This window comes from Rhinichthys klamathensis, unplaced genomic scaffold (genome assembly GCF_029890125.1).
Source record: "Rhinichthys klamathensis goyatoka isolate OS25496 unplaced genomic scaffold, OSU_Roscu_1.1 h1tg000227l_1, whole genome shotgun sequence".
Classification (NCBI taxonomy): domain Eukaryota; kingdom Metazoa; phylum Chordata; class Actinopteri; order Cypriniformes; family Leuciscidae; genus Rhinichthys; species Rhinichthys klamathensis.
Genome location: NW_026606751.1, coordinates 12,501 through 21,106, shown reverse-complemented (window position 1 = coordinate 21,106; position 8,606 = coordinate 12,501). Strand labels below are relative to the sequence as shown.

Below are 8,606 nucleotides of genomic sequence, written 5' to 3'. Positions count from 1 at the left end.
TGCTGCGTTTAATTTTGAAATCTACCGGATCTTCTGTGCATTTAACTTCCTGTGTGGTGCGATCTCATTGATGGGTTTTGAGGCATCATGGTCCCACGCAGAAGAAGAAGAAGATGAAGAAGAAGAAGTCCTTTTAGCTTGCTTGTTGGAATCATTGTTAGTCCAATAAATATGAACTGGCGTGTTATTTGTGGTATTACTCCTTGATCACGATCACAATATCTATCTATCTATCTATCTATCTATCTATCTATCTATCTATCTATCTATCTATCTATCTATCTATCTATCTATCTATCTATCTATCTATCTATCTATCTATCTATCTATCTATGTGTGAAGGAGAGAGATGATCTGTCAAGCTTTTGTAAACACAGCATGTGTTCTCTGGTTTGCAACAAAGTGGGAGTCTTTCAGGCTTTTGAATTTTGTTTAATATACTGTATAACAACATAGCTTATGGAACAAATCAATGGGATTGAACATTTCCTTAATTCGTGGTGTTCTCCTCCGTCACCCACTGTGGCGGCCAAGTTTTCCCACTGTAATAAAAAGAGAATGATATTTATTTAGGTCTTGACATCAGCCATGAATTAAATTCAAAACAAACATGACAAGGTTAAGGGTAAGTGATGAACAGCAAGCCACCCTTTCATTCAGTAGGTTTATAAACTTACAGTAACCTGATAACAGTAAAGTACCTGCTTATGATAATATTTTGGTTGAGGTTTGAATATGCATTAACTACGATGTAGCCATTTATTTGAAATTATATACCTCTGCTCTGAAGGTATCCATTGTAAAAGCAATTTGCTGCACAATAATAGTCTTGAAAATTTGGTCATGAAAGACTTCCCAAGTCTTTGGACTTTTGTAAATGCCTTTAACCGATGTGTGTTACTTTAGCATCACGATGTCAACATCTAATCAAAATGCAATGTAAAGAAAAAGGAAATCCTTGCTCAGAATAAATTGATGATTATGTTTAACATATGTCTCTACATTATGGCAGTAAGGTTTATTTGCCATAAGCACCACATAACTGATAAAATACACAAACACTGTAAAACTTGAACTAAAAGCTCAGTGCCAAAAATTGTACGCCCTCTTACGGGCCTGATGTGATACATTTTGATAAATGTAACTCAGTCTCAGTTATTTGCTTTGTGTAGTAGATCTCCATTCCCTTGTGCTGCTTAACGTGTATGTTTAAACTTTAGGCAGCATGCGACATCATAATTTGGTTTTGATTCTAAACAATTAATCCATCCAGTTAATCTCATGGTACCGACATGCACCAAATTATAATTCATTTAGATTTGAGCAAGATCTTTGCACAAAATAAATTAAAGGCAAGTTACATATAGATGGCTATCCCAAATACAACCCGTTCAGTTAAGTGGCTGACGCAATTAAGGATGTTAAATGGACTTGTACTTATATAGCGCTTTTATACTCTCTGGGACCACTCAAAGCACTTTTACAATGTTTATCACTACCACCCTTTTACATACACATTCATACAGCACTGTGGAGATTGGATTTCCACGTATTCACACACCCAATGACACACTGGGGGGAAAGTGTGGGTTCAGTGTCTTGCCCAAGGACACTTCGACACACTGTGCCACAGCCGCCCAAAAATACAAGCCAAGGCTATTACTTTAAGTTTTGAAGTACTAAGAATTAGGCTATTCCAATCAAAACTATGATAAATTGTACATACCAGAGTGAACAGGGCTCCCATTCCACCAACTTCATTTGGATCCCCTGAAAAAACATAAAAGTTGGGGGGTTAAGGGGTTTCTAGTTGGGGTGCTGCAATTCCACTACACTACTACATCTAAGACTTTTAATTATTATAAAGCTAACCTTCTGCATTTTGCAGCGGATCACCCTCTTCACTGGGTAGTAAGGTTCACCTTCTAGGATCCCATGGTTACATTCTGAAAGAGCAAAAAAAGTACATGAGTTTGACCTCATACATCTTCATCAATGTATTAAAAATTATTTTGATAGGCAACACATGATATATTTATGACTTAAGTATATTTGGCTAAGGCAAAATAATCACTGTATTTGAAGTCTGATTTGAAATGGTGAAATGTAAATCTAGGAAAGCTTAATAACCTTTGGGTGATTCCCCCCCCCCCCCCCCCTCAGTTTCTTCCTTGTACACATGGAGGCTGCAGAATTCTTCTGCTTCTTTTTATTCTTTGCAGACACATCTGTTAAGATTAAAGAAATGTATCTGTGAAGAGCTGTTATTACAATGAATACTGGTCTAAATACCTTTATTCCAATAACAAATATATAATGTCACATTACAATTGGAAAGATATAGATTGTAATCTTTTGCAGGGCACTCATTGAAATACATGGACATTGTTTAACCATTTGCTGTATGGTCACTTCTTCGCTCTACCAAGGGTTATAGACTACAAGATGTACAAACAGGTGACCAATTGAAGGAAAAGCCTGGAAGATGAGGGGAAAAATAATGAATGTACTTCCTCCTACACATATTACCTTTATCCTATAATCTCAATATTGATGGGAGATGTGTCTTCCAGACTGATAATGCTTCAATTCACAGGGCACAGGGTCTTACAGAATGATTTACTAAGTATGAAGATTATGTCAATCTGATTCAATGGGTTTTACAAACCCCAATTCCAATGAAGCTGGGTCAACTGTAAAACTAAAACAAAAACATAATACAACGATTTGCAAATAACTTTCAACCTGTATTAAATTGAATACTCTACAAAGAAAGGACATTTAATCTTCAAACTGAAAAACTTTATTATTTTTTTAGCTAATATTAACTCATTTTGAATTTGAGGCCTGCAACATACTTCTAAAAACCTGGGACAGGATCAAGACTGGGAATGGATCAAGACTGGGAATGTTTGGAACATTCAGGTGAACAGGTTCATTGGAAACACGTGAGTGTCACGATTGGGCATAAAAGGGGCATCCCCAGAATAGAGAATGGAAGAAGGATGACTTGCTTGTGAATGACTGAGCCTTCTGTGGATGCTATATGACGGTGGGAATCACTATGGTAAAGGATATTAACGTGGCCTCAGGAACACCTTGGAAAACAATTGTCAGTTAACACAGTTTGTCGCTAGTACAAGTGCTACGAGTGCTGTCCACATTTAAAATAGTTTTTTGGAAATCACGGACGTCGTGTTCCTCGGGATAAAGAGGAAAAGGACCTCCCAGATTGTTATCAGCGCTAAGTTCAAAAGCCATGTATTAGTGTGTTAGTGTCCATGGCATACCCATGCCCCATGACATTCAAAATGAGTGAATCTTTGCTAACAAACAATAAAGCTTTTCAGTTTGAACATTAAATATCTTGTCTTCGTTGTATATTCATATATGGGAACTTCACTGGAATAGGGGTTTGTATGACCATCAGGGGCCTAATTTATAAATGTATAAACGCATATTAACAAACTGAGAAATAAGAAACTGATTATGATGACAGAAATCCACGCTCCCCACAGAATATGAAAGCTTGCTAAGAGTTGATTATCATTTTTTAACAGAAACCAGCATAGGACGTGAATTGTTACAGCCATGTGTTTTGATGTGTGTGTGTGCACATACTGAGCTTGTCCATATACACAGTAGATTGAAGTGAATTCTATACAGCTAAAAATGAGGCACCAAACACCTACAGCAGACTTTGGATGTGCAACAGTGCTATCTATCATCATCAGTTCCTACATACAGTTGATTGAAGCTGTTCTGGTGGCACATTGTGGCCGATACCACCTCAGTAATTCACTAGCCAAAAGTTAGTTTTTTGCTTCAGAATCTGTCAATCATCCTGTCAGAATTTTGATATTTCCTTTTAGTAATATTTGAAAGGCAAGTTATCCAGACCTAAATATTAGTATTTACTGGTATAAACCCTTCAGAAGTCTCATCACACTTATCAGTCACTTTTATTAGTATTTTTATTTATTTATATACATTTCTTCATTTAGAGTATTATTTCAGTTTAAGAATGAGAGACAGATTAAATGTTTAACATGGTTATCATGTATACCATGATTAAACAACATATGAAAAAGAAACACGACTAGCAATTGAATCATGATTTATATGCTATTTGAAACTTACCGCGTTTCTGCTGAGGTGGTTCAGTGATGGGGAGGATGGGAGGACTGGTGGTGGGCTGGATGGGAGGACGACTGGTGGTGGGCTGGATGGGAGGACGACTGGTGGTGGGCTGGATGGGAGGAGGACTGGTGGTGGACTGGATGGGAGGAGGACTGGTGGTGGGCTGGATGGGAGGAGGACTGGTGGTGGACTGGATGGGAGGACGACTGGTGGTGGGCTGGATGGGAGGAGGACTGGTGGTGGACTGGATGGGAGGAGGACTGGTGGTGGACTGGATGGGAGGAGGACTGGTGGTGGGCTGGATGGGAGGAGGACTGGTGGTGGACTGGATGGGAGGAGGACTGGTGGTGGACTGGATGGGAGGAGGACTGGTGGTGGACTGGATGGGAGGAGGACTGGTGGTGGACTGGATGGGAGGAGGACTGGTGGTGGACTGGATGGGAGGAGGACTGGTGGTGGGCTGGATGGGAGGAGGACTGGTGGTGGACTGGATGGGAGGAGGACTGGTGGTGGACTGGATGGGAGGAGGACTGGTGGTGGACTGGATGGGAGGAGGACTGGTGGTGGGCTGGATGGGAGGAGGACTGGTGGTGGACTGGATGGGAGGACGACTGGTGGTGGACTGGATGGGAGGAGGACTGGTGGTGGGCTGGATGGTGGGCTGGATGGGAGGACGACTGGTGGTGGGCTGGATGGGAGGAGGACTGGTGGTGGGCTGGATGGGAGGAGGACTGGTGGTGGACTGGATGGGAGGAGGACTGGTGGTGGGCTGGATGGTGGGCTGGATGGGAGGACGACTGGTGGTGGGCTGGATGGGAGGACGACTGGTGGTGGGCTGGATGAGAAGAGGACTGGTGGTGGGCTGGATGGTGGACTGGATGGGAGGAGGACTGGTGGTGGGCTGGATGGTGGACTGGATGGGAGGAGGACTGGTGGTGGGCTCCTGGTTAGTACAACCTCAATGGTACAAAAAGAGGAAATTATTCACCTCCTGTAATAAGAACAAATGTCCCCTTTTTTCTAGCAGTGACTGTGCTCCATAAGGAAACGTCCAGTACATTTGTCTTTTGTATTCTTCCGTCTATAAATGTTCCCCTATCGACTCTCTGTAGAACTGAGGCAAGGCTGATTTTGTACTCTGGTGCAAATTGTAGGATCTCATTACCTCATGTGAGGTGGAGATATGTATATAGTTTTTTTGAAGTTGAATTGAGCAATGCCTCTTGCTATGTATTCTCTTGCTTGACTCTTTTGCTATGTATGGCAGACAATAAGTGAGCTTTGTGGCTCACTGACTAGTAAAAGAAACTAAGTCAGCAAACAACGGTTATTTTCATAATCTGTCGACTATTTTTTTTTTTTCAATGAATCAATTAGTTGTTTGGTCCATAAAGCATCAGAAAATGTTACAAAATGCTGACCATTGTTTCCCAAAGTAAAAGATGATCAGTGTTTATATATATATATATTCATATGTAAGACTCTGAAAGATCATTTTTTATTTTATTAAACAATTATCAAAATTGTTGGTGGTTAATTGTATAATTGATTAATAATCTCAAATATAAATGAATTGTCGCAGCTCTAAAAGAAACATTTATTGGATAAAGCAAAGACCAAATTTGATAAAGCAATGGGTGAATTGCTATTTTTGGCCCACTGTGGTTTGCCCTATGACAGTGGTACCAAGAAAATTCCCAACTGTAATTGCTGTGTCTGTGCCACATTTATTGTTATGTTGACTGTGGAGTAAGATTTTAAATAATCACACACACTTACCATTAATTAACAGTTCAAAGAGAGCCTTCATCCTGTCAAGGCATTTTTCAGAATGGTCTGACAGCTGCCATTTTGGCTGGAGGACTTGTGCGGACCAGGTTTTCTGCTTCTTCATTTTCTTTGCAATGAAGACTATGGCCTTGTACCCCAATGTGTTTAACTTTTCCACCTGAAAATAAAGATATATATTATATAATATATACAGAAATGTAAGCAATTATAAATGTCTGAAACATTGTGGGCTGTAATTATGTAAATAACAACTACAGACGTTAAACACATACCAAGACAGATGCCTCGTCAATAACATGAGAGGTGGTTTGGTTTTTGTTTTTGTTTTTCAACCACGTCTCCTTTCTGGCCTCAAATTTCTGAAGTTTTTTTGCCAGTCTTTGCTTTCTTGGCTGTACTGACTGGCAATATTTGCAGGTCTTGGTGGCCACACCAATAGCTGCTTTGCAGCTCACGCAGGTTGTTATTGTTGACCCTCGTGGCATCTTAAAACTAGAATATAAAACAATCAACATTTAATAACCAAAGTGACTGGAACTGCATTATTTAAGTGTTACATTACACATGTTTAAATGACTATACATTTCTGGAGCCTTGTGTCAGCTGTTGCAGTGCATTGTGGGATTTGTAGTATGAGTGAGTGGTGGGAGTGCGATTTACCGCGGGACATTAATAGACGTATGAAATTATCCTGCCACGGAAAAAATATCGATATGACTTTTAGTCCATATCGCACGCACAGCCCTACTACAGATTGTATGCAACATTAACCCATACGTCATAGTTTCATATACCTCCAAGTTGATTTCTGTTTTCATCAAGGTATTGTATTGTATTTTTGTGTGTTGTATGATTTTACTACTTGTCTTATACCTCCTATCTCATTTTGATTTCGCTGCAGTGACATGTGAATGGAAGCAATAAAGTTTTCAACTTATCATATCATTCTGACCTGGGTTAGCAAATTGGCGCCAACTGCAGCTAACGTCAAATGCGGTGGCTGCCGCTAATATAATGCTGGATAAACCCCTATGTCATCGGACACATCCCTATAAAATCATGGTGATAAATAATTACATTAATTTAATTTAATTTCGGGTATTCATTACCTACCTTTGAGGATGTACAGTATGAATTGTGGTGGCGGAGAGACTTGTCACTTGTCAATAGGCTGGCCTCTGTGCCTCTGAGTCTGTAATAGGACAACCCACGTGTCAATCAGCTACCTCTCGCAGCTCGTACGTTGCCCACACGTAAAAACGTGATGCCACTTTAGTGACACTGTTAACGTTTAAATAGTTGCGCGCTCCACTGTAAACTGTCTACCGCGGGCTTCATTCCATTTCAAAGGTCGAATGTCTACCCGAACCCAAAGACCACTGTCTCTCTTTTTATGCATATTATAATCTGCAATTTTTAAAATAATACTTTTATTTCACTGTAGGCTAGGGTGCCTGGCTGCAGCTGAGGTTATGACATCCAAAAATGTCTCAGGCTCCTCAAATACTAGTAATGCCATCATGCCATCCAATAAAGCACTGCACACACTTTTTTGTCAACTAAAATCTAATATAACATTAGATGCATTGTGTAGCCTATTTGCTGTGGCAGATATAAATGATTTGAATGACTGTGTTAGGTCATTCTGGCATAAAAACCCTCCAAAATCATAGAGATAAAAAAATTCTCAAACAATCCTAATTTTGATAATTATTTACACACACACACACACATGTCTGGTTTACTATCTTTGTGAGGACTCTCCATGGACATAATGGTTTTTATACTGTACAAAGTGTATATGCTGTCCCCTTCTACACTAACCCTACCCCTAAACCTACCCATCACAGAAAACTTTCTGCATTTTTACATTTTCAAAAAACACCATGCTGTATGATTTATAAGAATGTTTACCCATGGGGACCTCACTTTAGGTTCCCACAGTGACACGAGTCCCCATGAGTCTGTGTGCATTCAGGTTTAAGTCCCCACCAGGATAGAAAAACATGTACACACACACACACACACACACACTATCTTTGTGAGGACTCTCCATAGGCATAATGGTTTTTATACGGTACAAACTGTATATTCTATCCCCTTACACTAACCCTAACCCTACCCATCAAAGAAACCTTTCTGCATTTTTACATAAAAAAATAAAATAAATAAAAACTCATTCTGTATGATTTATAAGCCTGTGTACCCATGGGGACACCAAATTTTATCCCACCAGGATAGAAAAACCTGTACACACACACACACACACACACACACACACACTTGAAGCCCTCAAAGTGCTCTCTGAACCTGAACCTGTTAGGGCACAAGTCCAAAATGTGAATATTTTTTAAAAACTCGTCATAGAGCTAAACCAAATACATCACTGGAAAGGTCTTGACCTGGAGAGTAACATATATCAATTTGACGGTTCTATATTATTCCTGCTTTGAGATATTGACCTTTGAACCTTAACCTCAGGGCATATTTGAAGGCTTATAATAATGGGACAAAAAGGGTTACAGACATGAGACCAACTGTTATAGAAAGGTGCTGAAATAGGTTATAAGTTCAGCATAGTCACCAAGGGTGGGGGTGGGGGTGAGGTGGTCTATGGTATAAAAAATAAAAAATATACCCCGTTGAACAAGACAATATTTAAAGTCTGTTGCCAT

General features: G+C 39.8%; 1 protein-coding gene across 1 annotated transcript; it reads right to left on the bottom strand.

Moving 5' to 3' along the window:
- Window positions 1-490: 490 nt before the first annotated feature.
- LOC130099272 (mucin-2-like) lies at window positions 491-6,416 on the bottom strand. Its single transcript, XM_056264881.1, has 6 exons — window positions 6,204-6,416; window positions 5,920-6,088; window positions 4,141-5,097; window positions 1,873-1,946; window positions 1,727-1,770; window positions 491-542 (listed from the first exon to the last, which is right to left on the bottom strand). Exons 1-6 carry the CDS (start codon window positions 6,414-6,416, stop codon window positions 491-493), a joined length of 1,509 nt encoding a protein of 502 aa, XP_056120856.1.
- Between the last annotated feature and the right edge of the window lie 2,190 nt (window positions 6,417-8,606).

Coding starts and splice junctions, on each gene's coding strand:
- LOC130099272 (XM_056264881.1), bottom strand. CDS start 6,416: ATGCCACGAGGGTCAACAATAACAACCTGCGTGAGCTGCAAAGCAGCT. Junction 1,947..4,140: donor ACCACCTCAGCAGAAACGCG/GTAAGTTTCAAA, acceptor TTGCTCTTTCAG/AATGTAACCATGGGATCCTA. Junction 543..1,726: donor TGGGAGCCCTGTTCACTCTG/GTATGTACAATT, acceptor TTTTTATTACAG/TGGGAAAACTTGGCCGCCAC.